This window comes from Erinaceus europaeus, chromosome 11 (genome assembly GCF_950295315.1).
Source record: "Erinaceus europaeus chromosome 11, mEriEur2.1, whole genome shotgun sequence".
NCBI classification, from domain to species: domain Eukaryota; kingdom Metazoa; phylum Chordata; class Mammalia; order Eulipotyphla; family Erinaceidae; genus Erinaceus; species Erinaceus europaeus.
The window spans coordinates 94,543,855-94,562,406 of NC_080172.1; the positions used below are offsets into that span (position 1 = coordinate 94,543,855).

At 38.5% G+C, this 18,552-nt stretch overlaps 1 protein-coding gene across 1 annotated transcript in view; it reads left to right on the plus strand.

Annotated features, from left to right (window-relative positions):
* Positions 1-18,552, plus strand: part of TNNI3K (TNNI3 interacting kinase) — a 428,191-nt gene that overhangs the window by 369,165 nt on the left and 40,474 nt on the right. Inside the window, 1 exon segment of the mRNA XM_060202368.1 lies at positions 6,695-6,704. Coding sequence (XP_060058351.1) covers positions 6,695-6,704 — 10 coding nt within the window.

The following is an 18,552-nucleotide window of genomic DNA, read 5'->3' on the forward strand; positions in this document are numbered from 1 at the left end:
TCTATGTACATTGAATTTTTTCACTTGATGTTGTTGTTCTTTGAGGATTTTAGTTTTCTATGGGTGTTTTATTACCTGACTAATCACCTTGTTTGAGTCTACATTGTGTCTCTTCCAAGTGACCCAATAAAAGATTAAGTCATCAGACAATAAGATTAAGCATGAGAACTTCATAGCATTCACATCTACCTAGAACAATAGTTTAAGCCAGTTGTTTGAGTTATAGTATTGTTATGTTGTATATGTTAAGTTGTGTATAGCAAGGACATGAATTTCTCCACTTTCTGATCCTGTTTCTCCTGTACTTAGAACAGTGCTTTATATATGACAGATACTAAAATCCCTACCTGGACAGTAAATAAATAATCAGGATAGGTTCTTGCAAAAAAATTGCCAGTTAATCTTCACATTCTTATGAAATAGACTGCCTCTTTTTAACTTTTCAGGTAAAGCAGCCTGAGACTCAAATGACTTAATTTACTCACATGAAACAGCATTTAACCTGGGCATATCTGGTTGTGTTTCCATTATACTGTCCTGTCTCTGGAGACTATCCTTGGACAATGTATCTGAACCAGAAAGCAGAAACTTTTAACCTCTGGTTATACTTTGAAGGATAAATAACAGGGAGCTATCCAGAGTGCTGAATTTTCTCCCTCTAAGCCTCTGCCAGAGTCAGTGGAACATATAGAACACTCTTTTCATTCCCTTCTCTCTGTAACTACATCTGATACTAGCCACTTTACTTCAGCTAATTCTTCTTAATATATATATATATATTATATAGTAAGACATATATATATATATATCTTAACAAGTTATTTCCAGTAATATAGACCAATATGAACACAGCAAACAACATCTACCTCATTTGCCAGCATGTCATAGCCAATCCTACTTTTCACTATGTTCTTTAATCATGTCTCTGAAAACAAATCTGACTTCCTGACTGTACTTTTAATAAAATCAAATGCCCACCAGAAAGTAGACGCCTTCTAGACGCCTGGGAACCAGTTGGGAGGGATAACTCTAGTATCACTTTTACTTTAAAAAAAATTATTATTATTATTATTTGCCTCCAGGGTTATTTCTGGGGCTCGGTGCCTGCACCATGAATCCACTGCTCCTGGAGGCCATTTTTTTCCTTCTTTTGTTGCCCTTGTTGTTGTAGTCTTATTGTGGTCACTATTGTTGTTGTTGATGTTTTTCGTTGTTGGATAGGACAGAGAAATGGGGAGAAGAGGGGAAGACAGAGAGGGAGAGACAAAGATAGACACCTGCGACCTGCTTCACTGCTTGTGAAGTGATGCCCCTGTAGGTGGGAAGTCAGGGACTTGAACCAGAATCTTTATGCCGGTCCTTGTGCTTTCTGCCATGTGTGCTTAACCCACTGTGCTACCGCCCAACCCCCTTAAATTATTTTTAATGATGGAGATACAGAGAGAAAATTACAGACAGAAAAAACCAGAGCATTGCTCAATTCTGGTTTATGATGGTCCTGGAGATTTAACTAGAGACCTCAAAGCCTCAGGTATAAATCTTTTGCACAATCATTATGCTCTCCACAGCCTTAGTATGATTTCTTTATTGAAGTAAGAACATTGTAAAACCAAGTCCTTTGTTTAAATTCTCTACAATACTAGCTAATTCCATTGCATTCATTGCATCATTTGAAAGAATCCTTTAGCTAACATTTTGGAAAAATAAATAACCTATCTAATGATAAGACTTGCATGAATTTTTGATCTAAAAATGAAGAGACACACTGCATTTCCTCAATAATGAATACAATTAAATCCCAGGATCTTTCAGCTAATTCTACTTAAACATTAATGTCAAGAGTTATAAATTAAGAAACACATGTTTCTTTACTTTCAAAGTCGCCCATCAAATCCACCTAATTCAAGTTCTGTAGACTTTACTCATATTACTCATATAATGTGAGTATGATATTGCTTCCCTAGTGTACAGACAAAATTTCTTTCTTTTCAGGATAATTACTACATTTAGGATGTATAACTGTTGTTACACTCACTTGCTAAAACTTGGTTGTCAAGCTCATTCATTGTCTACAGTAGGAAAATGCAAGAACTAAACAAGAGTAATTGGAATCCAAACAAGCATTATAATTCTTGCCATTTGGCTTTTCTCTTTCTTTTCTTTGCCTCCAGGATTTATCACTGGAGCTAGCTGCCTGCACTACAAATCCACGGCTCCTGGAGGCTATTTCCCTCATTTTTATTGCCCTTGTTGTTGTTATTGTTGTTACTGCTGTTTTTGTTCTTGGACAGGACAAAGAGAAATCTAGAAAGAAGGGGAGGACAGAGAGAGGGAGAGAAAGACAGACATCTGCAGACCTGCTTTACTGCTTTTGAAACGACTGCCCTGCAGGTGGGGAGCTGGGGGCTCCAACCAGGATCCTTATGCTGATCCTTATGCTTCATGCCATGTGTGCTTAATCCACTGTGCTACCTCCTGGTCTCCTATCTCTTTTTTTTAATTTCAAAACTTCTTGCTGTGACCATATATTGTTTAATTAACAAAAGCAGAAAATTGCTTCATTGGCTGTGAGAACAAAAAAGAAGATACCTATACATACTGATGTGGGGCTATGAAATTACTTGGTTTACAATTTAATTGTGTCCTTTAATATCATATAATACGAGGGATTAAAGAAAGTGGGATAATTCTTATAGGAAGTCAAATGAATTTCATAAAGATCTGAAAATTATGTCTTATCTATTTATGTTCACATAAAACATTTTCACCACAACCCCAAATATCATGCATTGTTGTGCTCTCGACATGGCATTGTACGCTGCTGATAGCCTAAAAATCAACAGAACTGGAAATATAATAGTTGGTACTGAAATGTAGTATCATTCTGTCTAAGAACTCCTTGAGCTGCTCTGGACTAAGAGCACTTCTGAGAGTGGGTTCTTTTCTAGTTGCCTTTCTCTCTTGCACCACCCAGTGACCAGTTGACAAACCATGTGTGAGGTTTCCATCCATTCTGATGGCTGTAATACGGAGAGAGGTTTGGAGAGATATGGCTTAGAAATTTCATACTGAACAAAGGCATTCAGCCTTGAAGTTAGAACTTTGTGAAAAATGTCAACCTTTCCTTCAGTTCCTTGACTTTTAAAACCACTTTCAGTTTGAATGGTCTTTCTTTCTCAATGGAAAAAAATAGTAAAAGAAAGCATACCAAGCTACTGAGAAGTGGGGCTGAAAGGAAAGATATGTATAGATGCATACTGATCTGAGGTATGAAAGTGCTTGGTATGCCTTTTAGTTATGTCCCTCAGTGCTATGTGAAAAGCGGGAAATTAGTAAAAAATGAAGACATGGAAAAAAATACCTTACATTTATAAATTGAGTATCTTGTTTCTTTTTAAAAAACCTGAATGTATTTGTTAAGCATGAATATTTGCATGGGAAGATTTAGGGCAAATGACATATTTAGGTTGCAATGTATGCACTTGAGAGTGAATAAGATGCAGCTCTTACCATGGCTATTCTGATGCTATAATTTCATGTTCTCTTCTATCCTTCAGTGGTGCTTATTAGCAGCCTAAAATGGGCTCTCTCATAACCCAAGGGCGAGCCAGAGTACACTTCCCATTTCAAGCATTTGTGATACTAATTAGCTGATTCCCAGCCACATGAAAGGAACCTGCAAAGATTCGCCAGAGGCACACTGCTAAATAAATGGTGACAGATTTCCCAGTTTTCAATTAGATGAAATGACATATTAGGACAACGAATAGCCTGACTTTCTAATAATGAGAGTCATATGAGTTTTTTATTCCTAGAAATGGAGAGAAACCCTGGCCCTTTCTCCATTCATAATCAAACAAGGGTCCAAACTCATGCTTGCATATATCAAAACACAAAGACTGCTTTTGGCAATGATGTTTATGTATGACAGATAGTAAAACTAGGTTCAAAAATCCTGCTTTGGAGACTGCCTCTGCTCTACTGAAATGTCTGACAGAATACAGCAATGAGACTAAAGAGAACAACTAGACTAAGTCTGTATAGGCAGCACTGCACTGTGCTCAACACCCTGATTCCAGCTTTGGCCCCGCCCTGCTTTCTCTTGACTCCAGTATTTGAGCTTAGTATCTCTCGCTAGCATGGCAACTGTTGCTATGTTTGCAGTAGTAAGAAGTGGGTGATACTGGTGTCCCTAATAATTCAGATACAAGAACAATGATTTTCAAATAGACCTCTGAAGATTTCCAAATAGATTTCTGAAGGAGCTCTTAAAATGGCACTGCACAGTTTAACAGGCTTAATTCCTAGCAGATTTTTTTTTTTACCTTTAGTGCCTTCTATGTGGATTCAGTGAAACATTCAACTAATGCAAAAAGGGTCACAGCCTCTCCTTTTTGCTTTCTAGTATTTGAAACAGAAAACTCATTAAAGAAAATATTCACTCATCATTGTTTCTTATTGTGTCCTTGGAAACTCAGATTCAGTTTGTCTTGGTATTTAAGTAAACAGCCAAGAAAGCTTGAATAAGTTATGAACCTAGAGAAGAAGAAGAAAAAAAACTCATAAAATAACCAAAGTGGAATGAAAAACATCCTCTATTAGCATGTGTGGCATTTAGCATGTTCTATTAATGAGCAGATGTTTTAAAGATCTCAATTACAAAGTAAAAAAAAAAATCATTAATAGATAAATGCCTACCTTTCTGAATTCTCTTCCACAGAAATCACACAAAAAAGATAAAATCCTCTTTCATTGACCTTTATTACAGACAGCTGTTTGCCAACCAGCACTAGCTGCCCCCCCAAAAAAAAAATCACTAGATGCTAATTCATCCTGCGAGCCAGGGGAGATATAATTGAGGTAAGATCACTGTGCATACCTCCATGCTGGCAAAATTGACTATCAGGTATAAAGAAATGTTTCCTGTTCCGATCACATACTGTGTTCTAAACACCCTTGTGTATGCTTTGTTTACCATCCATACCACTGATTTACCACAACTCTTCTACAGAGTAGGAATTACTTATCAGTAGACTACACACTAGAAAAAAAATGAGCTACCCAAAAGCTTTTCTTTCAGCTAGTAAGCTGAAAGATCAAAGTTGGGCCTAGATCAGCCTGACTCTTAAATTCAGGGTCTTTCACTATGTGGTAAACTGCTGTGGTATGAAACAGAGAGATGCTATTTTATTAATGAGTCTAGTGCCCTGGGCAAGTTCCTTCCTGCCTGGAATTTCAAAATCCTCATGTATACTGAAGCAGGTAAACTAGACCCTTGCTACTCCAGGTGTGGTTCAAAACAAAAGCTTCAGCATCACCTTTAGCTTGTCAGAAATTCCAACTCTCAGGTCTCACCCAGACCTATGGAATTATAACCTGCATTTTAACAAGATGTTAACAGGTGTTTTATGAATGGATGCATATTAAAAATTTCAGAAGCACAGCACATACCCATCCCTGGGGAACACTTTTCTAGCTCTAATATATTTAGGATAGTAGAATTATTTCCAGATTTCTAAATCTTACCCTTCCTCCAAGTTTGTAATCACCACTTCCTAGTCCTATGTTTATACTTGATGGAGAGATTTTTCTTCCTTCTAAGTAAATTTTTATTTATCTCAATTCACTTACCACTTTCAATATAATATTATGTGTACATTGTATAATTTCTTTGAGGGGGAGACACAGCCATGTGAGATAATTTTATGCTTGCAATATCAACTGATATAACACTTTACACTAAAAAGGTGTTGAAAGATATGTTGAATAAGTCATTATCTTAATTTAGTTACAGATGTCATTTAGTGCTCTGATTGCAACACCCTCACATTCGACATTATGAATATTTGAAGGCAAGCATATTCCAAGAGTTCTCTAAATGATAGTTCAAAGAAGTTTGTAAATGTCTCACCTGACAAGAGCAGTTTTCAAACTTCCTCAAACCTCCCCAAACACACACACACCACACTTCTCAGTACACAAATAAATGAAAGATATTAATATGACCAAGTTGAACTGCATAATGTCCTCTCTAGGAAATCTCCTCAGATTTATGTCCTCAACTAGCTAGCTACCTGTCCTTTTTGTTGTCATCTTATCCTATACATCTCCCATCATAACATAGGGACTATATTATAATTATGTTAATACTTTCTTCCACATGCAAACAAGCGAACCTCTCTCTCTCTCTCTCTCTCTCTCACACACACACACACACACACACACACACACACATTTCATGTGCTCTCCCCAAGATCAAGAATTGTATCTTTCATCTTTTAATTCTTGATATTTTTCACAATACTTGGAATACAGCAAGTAGTATATTTATGTACTTTGAATACATAGGTGCATGGAGGAATAGCTCCATCAGTGCAAATCTTTTAACTCCAATTTCTGTTGTTATTACTGCAAACTAAGTTTCTTTGACACCACTGAGAAACCAAAGAACTACAGTTCTTTGGTGACATGTAAAAAGTACTTGTTTCAGCTCTTCTGGCATTCCATACCTAGAAGGCACTTTATTTTAGTGTCACATAAGTTAGTCATCCACACAGTTGAGTGCTGAAACTCTAAAACTTGAGTGCTTTCAGGATAGTCATAGTTGAAAATAGTAGCAGTTATTTTATTCACTCAGAAAAGCAGTCATCCATTCATTTACAACATGCCTATGTAGTGTCAGATGTTTGATAAGGACTGGAGATGTCAAAAAGATGATTTAGTTAAACCGTTACTCTCTTCAAGTATTCTAATAAGTAAAATAGCCCTGAAATACATTTTCAATACACTATGATACATCCAACAGTAGACATATGACTCCTGGATGAGGCACAGATAGGAGGTATTACTGAGAGTACATCTGCCAGAGGTCAAGTGCCTGAGGAGATGTAGTTTAAAAGTCATCCATTTGTTCTCCTCTGAAATGAACAGTGAGATGGGAGAGGAAGAAGACCATTCACTATGACTTGTCAGGCAATGAAACTGTGTTGAAGAGAAGAAACTGAGCACAGAGTGGACGATAAGAAGAAATGGTGGGCCATAGACTCAAAGTAGTAGAATTTAGTATAAACAGAAAAAGGGTTTATGGAAAGAGTTTAGACAGAAAAATACTCAACTGTGCATAATTCAGGAAGCTTTTATTTTCCCAAGGAAAATAGAAAATTAAAAAAAAAAGACTTTAGGAAAAGATCCTATTCTTCTCTATACATGTTGAAAAGAAATAAAAAGGAACTTCTAGGGAAGAATTGTTTAATTATGAAGTCTTTCCTCCAGGCAGAAAGACAAATGGCTTTGTTAGGAAGGGGAAGTCTCTTAGCACTTTGGATGTAGGAAGTCAGTCATATCTTAGGTTTCCACAACAGAAAGAGAAAAGTCTTCAGGACCTATCATATTTGTTTCCCTTTAAGATGGTATCAGAATAAGAAGTAGAAGGTGGAGGGGGGAAGGAGGATGGCCCACCTGGTTCAGCCCACATACTATAATGCTTAAGGACTCCAGTTCCAGCCCTTGGGGTAAAACTTTGCAAGTGGTGAAACACTGTTGCAGGTCTCCTCTTCTCTTCTCTTCTCTTCTCTTCTCTTCTCTTCTCTTCTCTTTTCTTCTCTTCTCTTCTCTTCTCTTCTCTTCCCTTCCCTTCCCTTCCCTTCCCTTCCCTTCCCTTCCCTTCCCTTCTTTTCTATTCTTTTCCTCTCTCTCTCTCTCTCTCTCTCTCTCTCTCTCTCCCTCTCTCTCTCCTTTCCCTCCTGATTTCTGGTAGTCTCTATTCAATAAATAAATAAAGCTGGTTGAGCACATGTGTTACAATTCTCAAGCAGGTTCAAGCCCCAGTCCCCATCTGTAGGGGTAAAGTTTTAAATGTGGTGAAGCAGTGCTATAGGTGTCTCTCTCTTTCTTTTTTTAGTTTTTTATTATTTTTATTTATTGAATAGAGACAATCATAAATAGAGAGGGAATGGAATGATAGAGAAGGAGAGAGCCAGAGAGACACCTGTAGCACTGCATTCCTACCCATCCCCGCAAGTGGGGACTGGGGGCATGAACCCGGGACTTTGTGCATTGTAACATGTGCACTCAACCAGGTACACCATCACCCAACCCCAGATGTCTCTCTTTCTCTCTCCCCCTTCCTCTCAATTTCTGGCTCTCTATCCAATAAATAAATAAATATTATATATATATATATATATATATATATATATATATATATATATACACATATATATTAAAAGGAGTAGGAAATAGGAAGAGAAATCACGTTCTTATCTCCATACTCAATACCTAATTATTGAGCTTTCCGGTAACATCAGGTAGGAAAGCTATCAACTGAAAATAGGAGAAAACTTAATGAGCATTTGTTTAACAAAATAGGACCTTGTATATATTTTATACATAATAAGAAGTCTGCAAAGAGATAGTTGTGACCAGGAAATAATTCACTGGGTAGGACACAAGCCTTGCTATGCATGTGTCCTGAGTTAAAACTCTGATACCCCATAGAAATAGTACCAGGGAGAAACTCCAGTGTCATTCTCTGTTCCCTCCCTCCCTCTGAAGTAAAAAAAGAAGAAAGAAGAATTGGTTGAGGCATGCTGGCGAAATTGAATTGGAAGGACTCTATGGGCAGAAGACTAAGGTTTTATTTATTTATTTTTGTCCCCTTCATCCTTTTCTGTTGTTAAAATTTCTGAGGCTCTTGCCGGGCCGGCTAGCTTCACGGTGGTGAACAGAGACGCGGAGACAACGGCTGGGCAGGGAAGCTGTATTTCTTTATTCAGGAACAACGATTCATAAACTAAGACAAACTAATCACCAAACAGAACTCGGCTGTCTCTTTGCGGCGGCACAAGCACTCCCTCTTACTCTCGAACTCAGGAACTCTCCAACTCTGGAACTCTGGAACTCTCTTACTGGGGAACCCTCTCCCTTACTCTCGAACTCAGAAACTCTCGCACCCTCGCACTCTCGAACTCCGGAACTCAGGAACTCTGTCACTGGGGAACTCAGGAACTCTCGGACTCTGGAACCCTCTCCCAGGGTCCCTTGGGGCGGGGCCAAGCAGGCCCGCGAAATTAACAGGACTCATCCAATTCTCTTGGAGGGGGAGGGCTAGAACAAGCCAATGTAAAGCATACGACAATTCCCCCTTTTCTTTTTAACTAAATGACTATAGTATCAAGGGTGTGGGGTGAACAGAAACATATATAACCAAAACCAGCATGTTGCCAAGGGAAGGCCTGAGGGGGCCATATCTGAAAAAAAAAAAACATTTCTTGCCTCTGGGGGGCTACTTGCCTCGACGGGCATTTGCATGGGGGCGGGGAAAGGCCTAGGGTCCCAAAGGCAGCTGGCTGCAACTTACTTACTATGAAACAAAACTTGTTATTAGCATATCTACTGCATGATCTAACATTTCTAATAGAGAAGGAATTTGAGACTTTTACATATCAACAATGTCTTTTAACCTTTTGTTACACCCATTCAAGATGGAGACACACCCTAGGTGTGGGCCGGAGAGGAAACCTCAGGCATGAGAATAATTAGCATAGCCATTGTGCGATCTACCATTTCTAATAGAGAAGGTAGTGTTTTACATATCAACAAGTCTATTTAACCTTTTGTTTAGACCAACTTAGTTAAAATATATTGATTGTTAACTAATTTTTACCTTAGACTTTAAATGTAAGTTAATTTTATCTTTATGAGAATTACATTGAAAACCTTTTTCATTTAACTTTGACTAGTAAGAATTTAGCCTTAAAGCTACTGTTTATCAAACTTTAAACATACACATAAACATGGTCATTAATACACAAGGAGAGAAACCTTTGTTACGAAGACATGTCATTTTAAACACGAATTTAAATCTGTACTGTCTTAGTTGTTGGGGGGGGGGGTTCACCATCCGGAGGTGGCTTCCCGTGTAGCTCCACTTCTAGGAATTGCAGGTTGCGATCTCTGCACGAATCTCTGCGTACTCCAGCTTGTCTGCCTTCAGACCGGACCGGCGGCTGGAGATCTCGTGTGCCCAGTTTCGGCAGGGAGCCCGGGGGTCCGGGAGGCCCGGGATGGTTCCAGAATTCATAGAAAGAGAGCAGGCAGGCCATCTTTGTAGAAGTCGTGAGCCTAGGTGCCCAGGGGTGGCGGCCATGATAGAACGCCGCGGCCCTGCCCCATGACCCTGCCATGTCTGCTGCCCTGTTCGCAGTGGCCGAGCAGCATGGAGGGATCATGCGTCCAGTGCCCTGCGCCACGCGGTGGAGAGCCAGCTCCTGTGGGCTGGCCTCAGGCTCTTGCATGTTGGCCTCGGGCTCCAGCATGTTGGCCTCAGGCTCCAGCATGTTGGCATCGGGCTCCAGCATGTTGGCATCGGGCTCTAGCGTGTTGGCATCGGGCTCTTGCATGGTGGCGTAGGCCTCCTGCGGGCTGCGGGGCTGCGGGGCTGCGGGCGCAGTGCGCGGGGTTGTCTGGGCGCAGCCGGCTGGCTGGCTGTTTGACCAGGTGGAAACAGCAGCTCCGCGCCTTGCCTCCCGCCCGCTGGCTCTTCCCGCTGGCTGTTCTGAGTTCGCCCGAGCGAGTGGAAACCACAGAGTGGTCCAGAGATAAATGTTCCAGAAACAGCAAAACAGTCTCGTGAAGAAAGAGCAGAGGCCTTTGGAGATCTCTTCACAAGCAGAAGAGAAGGCCATCGTACATAGGTAGCCAAATTGTCTTTACTTATCTGAGAGATGCGCAGGTCAGGTCCACGTGGGCGCCATTTGTTGTTAAAATTTTCGGAGGCTCTAGCCGGGCTGGCTTGCTTCACGGTGGTGAACAGAGACGCGGAGACAGTGGCTGGGCAGGGAAGCTGTATTTCTTTATTCAGGAACAACGATTCACAAACTAAGACAAACTAATCACCAAACAGAACTCTGCTGTCTCTTTGCGGCGGCGCAAGCACTTTCTCTTTTACTCTGGAACTCAGGAACCCTCTCCCTTACTCTCGAACTCAGAAACTCTCGCACCCTCGCACTCTCGAACTCCGGAACTCAGGAACTCTGTCTAACTCAGGAACTCAGGAACTCTGGCTAACTCTGGCACTCTCGAACTCAGGAACCCTCTCCCTTACTCTGGAACTCAGGAACTCTCGGACTCATGAACTCAGGAACCCTCCCTCAGGGTTCCTTGGGGCGGGGCCAAGCAGGCCCGCGAAATTAATTGGACTGATCCAATTCTCTGGTTTGGGGAGGGCTAGAACAAACCAATTAACGCATACGACACTTTTCAGTGTATCAGTCTTTTCTTTCTAATGCATGTTTTTATTTTGTCACAAAATAACTGTGACAGGTTCAGGCAAACACATCTTCAGTTAAAGCAGGCAAAGGGAGCAAGTGCTCACTCATGAATGTCTGTTCTGTCTCCTTAGAGCAGGAGATAAAAAGTCTTCGGGGAATACTGACAGGGAATAATGGGTCAGAACCTGATTAGGACAGAGGTTCATAGAGTGGCTTAGGCAGGAGAGCAAGATTTGCTAATGACAGAAGTGGGAAATGCTGTGCTACATTGGAAAATAGCATGAATCAAGGAGTTACAGGTATCTGAGTTCAAGTCCCAGTCTCCCTAAGAACTATTATTATAGAAGAATTATTCGTGGGTTTATTAAACAGGCATTATGATATTGTGATGTCTGGGTTTTAAATTTTTTAATATTTTATTTATTAATGATGAAGATAGGAGGAGGGAGAGAAAGAACCAGACATCACTCTGGCACATGTGCTGCCGGGGATCTAACACTGGACCTCATGCTTGAGAGTTCAGTGCTTTATCCACTCCACCTCTTGGACCACGCAAGATGTATGGATTTTTTAAGGATTGGAAGAAATATATTCAGAATACTTAATATCATCCTTGGAGGTTTTCCTTATTTTGTTTTAAATATTGTTTATATAGTTGTTTGCTGTATTACAGTTTTACCAACAGATGGATAAATACCTTTCTTATTTTAAGAAGAAAAAAAAAACTACATCTGTCTAAAATTCAGAATCCTAATCCATGAACTTTCTTTTTTTTTTTTTTATCCCTTATTCTCACTGAGATAGTAGAGCATTCTTTTTTTTTCTCTCACTAAATAGTAGCTTTATCCATAAATTTCTCAAAGCTTTCTTTGCACTTATTGTTTGTCAAATTCAACAACATTGACCATTTCTCAGTCTAGTTGCCATTTGGATTAAAGTCAGGATTTCTGGATGTTTTCTATCCAGTAGTTATTTACATGAAAATGACAGAAATCAGGGAAAATGACTTTCAAGGATTTCAATTTTTCTTTCTTTGTAATCCCTGGAAAGAAAACTATAGTTAATTGTGAATGGGCCTGCTAAATGCTAAAACACTACATAAAAATGAAAAAAAAAGATTTTAAATGCTTGAAAAAACAATAAATATACTGATTTTACCAAAATGAATATATTTCATTTTATGAAAAAAAACAAACCTTTATTGTTCAGGACAAGATGAGTCTTATGCTGTTTTTTTTAATAAGGTCTTACTAAATGAACATGTATTATAAGTAAATAAATAAAATAAAAAATTATCACACAACAAAATCAATGCTGGTTGTTGTTTTTAACATTTATGTTACAAAATTGAATATTTGACAGTGAAAAGTATTGTGAACTATTTTCTGGTATCAAGTAACTTTTTTATTTTTTAAAAAAGTAAGTTTCTGCTGCTTGCATAATATGTGGCTAGTTTTCTTAAATGGTTGACCATCCTGAGTTTAAAGACTACTTAGAAAAGTTGAAATAGATGACATGCTGTGATACACTTGGTTGAGTACACACATTACCAAGCTCAAGGACCAGGTTCAAGCCCCTGCTCCCCACCTGCAGGGAAGACACTTCATGAGCATGAGCAGTGAAGCAGGTCAGCAAGTGTCTATCATTTTCTCTCCTTTGCCATCTCCCCCTCCCCTCTAAATCTCTTTGTCCTATAAAATAAAAGAAAAATAAAAGAAAAAAATGGACACCAGAAGTAATGGACTTATAGTACTGGCACCAGGCCACAGCAATACTATCTATATAATCTTTGTGGCAACAAAAAAAGTTGAAATATATAAGCTATCTCCATATTTTTGCTTTCTAAAATTTTTGACATAAAAAGATAATAAATATCCATCCCTTTTTAATGTGTGTATGCATATATGCATATACATATATTTACATTAAATATAGCATTTGGATAAAAAAGAGATAATGAAAATATTGGTTTTTGCATTTTTTAAAAATCACTGCCTTTTTAATTAGACCAACACTTTGCACTATTAATGTCCTATAATGTACTCTAAAGTACAAATATCTATGTATTATGTTTAAGTAAGCTCTTTATTTTCTCTTGGGAAGAGATAGGAATTTAAATAGAAAACTAAGCTTAATTTAATATGCCTAGATTGGAACATTCACAGAATTAGTTAACCCACAGCTATGTGTCAGCCTCCCTCTAGGAACACAGCACTGTGTCCAGCCCTATTTAGAGAGCTCAATATTTTGATAGCTAGTTTTGTATCACAAACTTAACTGCCCTCTCCTTCTGTGTTTCCCTTATTTCCTTTCTTTAAATATTGGTAATTTTTCAATATAGACTTTTTGAAAACAAACTGTTCAAGTTCCCTTATTACTATATCCCACTTTGCCTCATTATATTGTTCTTTCTTTAGTTTATTTGAACTGGAATCATACTTATCTGTTTTCCAGAGTCTACAATGCACACTGGAAATACAAAAATGGATAACATATTTTCCTACACTGATAGGATCCAAAGTAGTGAGGATGTCAAAGAAATAAATAGTAAGACAAATACTGAGTTATATCTAGGGTGCTCAGGAAGTCTGAGGAGTCAGGAAAAGCTTTCTAAAACCAGTGCTATTTAATTTGAATCTGGGAGAATTAGTCAAGCAGAGAAGGGTAGGTGTGCTGGGGAAAGAAAGTAGCAGAGGCAAAGGAAGGACACAGGGACATGTCTGAGCCATTTGGGGAACAACTAAAAATTGGGAATAATCAGAGCAGAAAGTTATGTTGACTTGAAGTAGACATCAGAGAACATGGAGACAAGTGAGCTCAGTATCCAAGGGAAATTAGAAGGATGAGAACAACCCTTCCAGTCTCTAAGTCCACAAATTCTTCATCCAGGAGATGAATTTGTGAGGATCTGTATGGGATTGGATACATCAACCACAAGTCTTTGTTACGCTACCTTGAATGAGTATGATTGTTGCAGTTGTGTTGACAGTGGGGCACTGGAAAAGAATTGGATAAAGAAAATTTTAAGGTAGGGGAGACAGCATAATGGGTATGCAAAACACTTTTATGCCTGAGCCTCTGAAATTACAGGTTCAATCCCCAGTAGCACTATAAGCCAGAATATAGCAGTGTCATGGTAAATGATTCATTAAAAAGTAATAAAAGAAAAGAAAAGCTCCACTTTCAACCCAAGACTGACTCCTGGAACTACACTGGTGCCTCTTGGTCCTTAGATAACTATGTTCATGATATCATGGACATGATCCTCTACTTATGAGGCTGTCATTTTAAATGGAGAGTGAAGGGGAGGAAAGATATTAGGATCCAAGCATCATAACTTGAAAACAAGAAGACAAAATTAACTTTCTCAAAGGCTTCACAGTTTGTAGTTTGTTAAGCTCTACACTGAAAAGTGGATGATGAAACCGAGACCCACTGAGATAACTGCCCAGCATCTCAGCCATATGCCTTATCCCTTTTCATAGGCATCTCACTCCCACATCACTTCCATCTGCTTTCATCTTCTGGTGCCTAGAATAGCACCTGACACATGGAAGTTCCTCATCAAAAGTTCATTGAGTAAAAGAACCAACACCTACCACTGACAGAGTGCTATTTCTACTGTTCTGTCTTCCCTGTCAGGAGCTTTATACTGTGTTCTTCAAAATGGATACTCTACTGCAGCATGACTCACTCTCTAGGGAAAACTTTTAACAAGCCTTCTGATGGGGCAGACGGCAAGCACTCTAAGCTGACCTTTCCAGCCTCTCATCCAAGTCAATGGCTCGCTGTGGAAAACCATAAGTGACTTTTTTTTGTCAACTCACAAACCTCACTCATGATGAGATTCTTGCCGAGGAAAATACTCTCAGCTCTTTAATGCTGATGTTAGATCTGATTGTTAACAGAAGCCTTCTCAAATGGTTCTGTGGCTAGATCAACCAAGTATAAAATGCTGTTTGACTGACCTGAGATCACAGCAGAAGTGTCTGATGTGAGGACCTGGTTGTGGAGTGAGATATGACCTAGGAGACCACACATGCTTTAACATTTATGCAGTAACACTTACTGAGAATTTACAGTAGAATTTGAGAACAAACTTTACTGAAACTCTATCCATTCCCTCAATGAGAAAAAAGAAATTAATTCAGTGTACTAAGCACTCTTATAAGAGTGAATCTATGAAGAGATGGTGATACTGGGGTACTTCCAGCAATTTAGAACTTAAGACCAGTGTCTTACAGTGTTTCCTTAGAAAAGCTGTTAGCTCGGCACATGCCTCTTCAGAATCCTTCACATCTATAGACAATTTTGCATTCTCTCTATGAGAATTGTTCCTTTTGGGCACCAGTTGGTAACACACCTGCTTGAGAGTTGAGAACACTTGTTAAAATGTTCAAGGACCCAAGTTCAAGCCCCTGGTTCCCACCTTCAGGGGGAAAGTTTTACAGGTGGTGAAGCAGTGCCATAGGTGTCTCTGTCTCTCTCCTTCTCTATCACCCCCTTCCCTCTCAATTTCTGGCTGTTTCTATCAAACAAACAAAGATTAAGAGAGAGAGAGAGAGAGAGAGGATAGTTCCTTTTTCATCATTCTCTCCTTCCTCCTCTTCCTCCTCTTTTTCCTCCTCCTCCTCCTGCTTTCCATTTTCCTTTCCCCCTTTCCTTAAACCAGACCTAAACAAGTCTGTATTATCCAGAGGCAGCTGGTGCTGCAATGTGAAATGTTAAATGTTTAACAACTTGTCACTAGTGAAACTGATGTAGTTATCCTTTTTGTTTCAGAGTTTCATGTTCAGGGGTTGAAAAACTAGATTGATGAGTATTATCAGAGAGAAATATTTTTTGAGAAGCAACTGAAGCTGATGACACGTTACTTTACAGTTTAGCGAAATTCAGCAAATCTAATTCTATTATCCTGTCAATGTTTCACAAAAGAGAAACCTGAAAGTGTATTTAAGATGAATCTTCAAAGATTTCAGAAGCCACAGCCACATCTGCTAAAATCAGATACATCTGGTGCTCACAGACCTTTGTTGTTTTATAATAGTCTAAGGGGAGTAAATAATCTTCCAACAACTAATTGAGTTTAACTAAAGTTATGTTAGTGAGGCAGTGCCTGCCTATTTTCTCTTGAAAAGATTGTTAAGCGGTAAACAGTAACCTTTTTTTTAATCCAAAGGTTTTTTAAGGTTCACATAGCAAGATTTACCCAGGCACACCAAAATAGAAACTTCTTTTATGAATCATAGAGTACTGAAATGAATACTTTATAGGACATTTAAAATGGGACCATTTAGGTCTTTGCTTATTTTTGCAATCAACTATGAAAAATAGTCTAATAAATACATTCTTCCCAAAATGTCAGGAGTGATTATTGACAGCATTTACCTTTCACTCCTTTGTTTAAAGTTCACAAGCTGACAAACTAAAAAAAAAAAAAATTATGATGCTTTCGGTAATTGAGACTATATATAGGGGATGGGTGGTGGTGTAACTTGTTGAGGACACATATTATAATGCAGAAGGACCCAGGTTCAAGCCTCCAGTTCACACCTGTAAGGGGATATAGCTTCACAAAAGGTGAAACAGGGCTGTAGGTGTCTCCTTGTCTTTTTTCCCTCTTAATCTTCCCCTCCACTCTCAATTTCTCTCTGTTGGTATCCAAAATAAATAAATACATAAATTAAGATTTTATAAAATAAACAAAAAATAATATATATGTAATATATATGTATTTTTAAAAGTGAGAGACTATATATTTATTATTAATTCCAAGAGAAGTATTGATATGAAGACTCATATTAACAGATACTGCTTTTTTCTCTTTGTTACTTAATCTTCTTTTTTAAAATATTTATTTATTTATTCCCTTTTTTGTTGCCCTTGTTGTTTTATTATTGTAGTTATTAATGTCGTTGTTGTTGATAGGACAGAGAGAAATGGAGAGAGGAGGGAAAGACAGAGAGGGGGAGAGAAAGATAGACACCTGCAGACCTGCTTCACCTCTTGTGAAGCAACTCCTCTGCAGATGGGGGGCCGGGGCTCAAACTAGGATACTTAAGCAGGTCCTTGGACTTTGCAGCAGGTGCTGCACTACCACCCAACTCCCTGTTACTTAATCTACTATAAAGAAAGATCTCAAACATTTTTTGATAATCTACTATGTACTGTTTATATATCCTCTATTACTCCTAGGGATACAAAGTAGGCATTACCTTCACTGAACATTGTAAATTTGACATAAGATTTGTCCTTTTTAGGATAAAATTGATGGAACTGAAGGTGATTATGCTTAGCAGAATAAGTTGAGATAAAAGACAACTACCACATGTTTCCAGTCATATGTGGAATCTAGAGATCTGATATACATGAACAAAAGATAGAAGCAAGCAGGCTGTTTCTAAGACTTGTAAGAACTATAGTAGTTCTCTCTGGGAGGTGGCAGGGTGGGGACACAGAACTTTGGTGGTGGCTGTGGTGTGAAACTATACACTATAATCTTACAATCTTGTAACCTCTATTAATCACAGATAGAAACATAAAAATAACTGGCACAAAAATAATACTGTACTAAAGAAATATTCCCTGATAGAGTTATTATGGAAATTGGGATTGACTCAGGTCTGACTAAGACCAAAACTTGCATATGCTTTTTCCAGGACAGCAGAAGAAATTCTGTTTGGAACTTGTGGTAAAAATTAATGCTTTTACTACTGTAAAAAATGTATGACAGATGTCAGTTGAAGTGTGATTCCCAAAAATGATACGTTGAAGATATAGCTCCCAGTACACTGAATTGCATCCTTATGTGGAGGATTGTTGCAGATGTAATTATTTAAGATGAGGTCATAATGGAGTATGTGGGACCTTACAACTTGTGTTCTTGTAAGATGAGAGAGACACATAGCAAAATGCCATGTGAAGACAGTGGAGCTAGAAGTGATGCATCCATAAATCAGGATTTATTGTATCAAGACTTACCAATTTTTTTGCCAGAAGCTAGAGCCCACCAGGGAAGAAATTCTCTCTCAGAGTCATCATAAAGGCTCTTTAAGGACACTTTGATTTTGTACTTCAACCCAATAGAATGGTGGATAATAAGTTTCTATTGTTTTAAACCTCCCAGTTTTTGGAACTTTGTTACACCATCCCTGGAAACTAGCACTGGGGATAATAAAGCTTTGTCTAGTTATCTGAGACTTGATGTTAAGCTTATGCCCTGAATGATCACTTGTTAATTTTTTTATTACTCATTTGTGGCTGAATAGCGAACAACATCAAT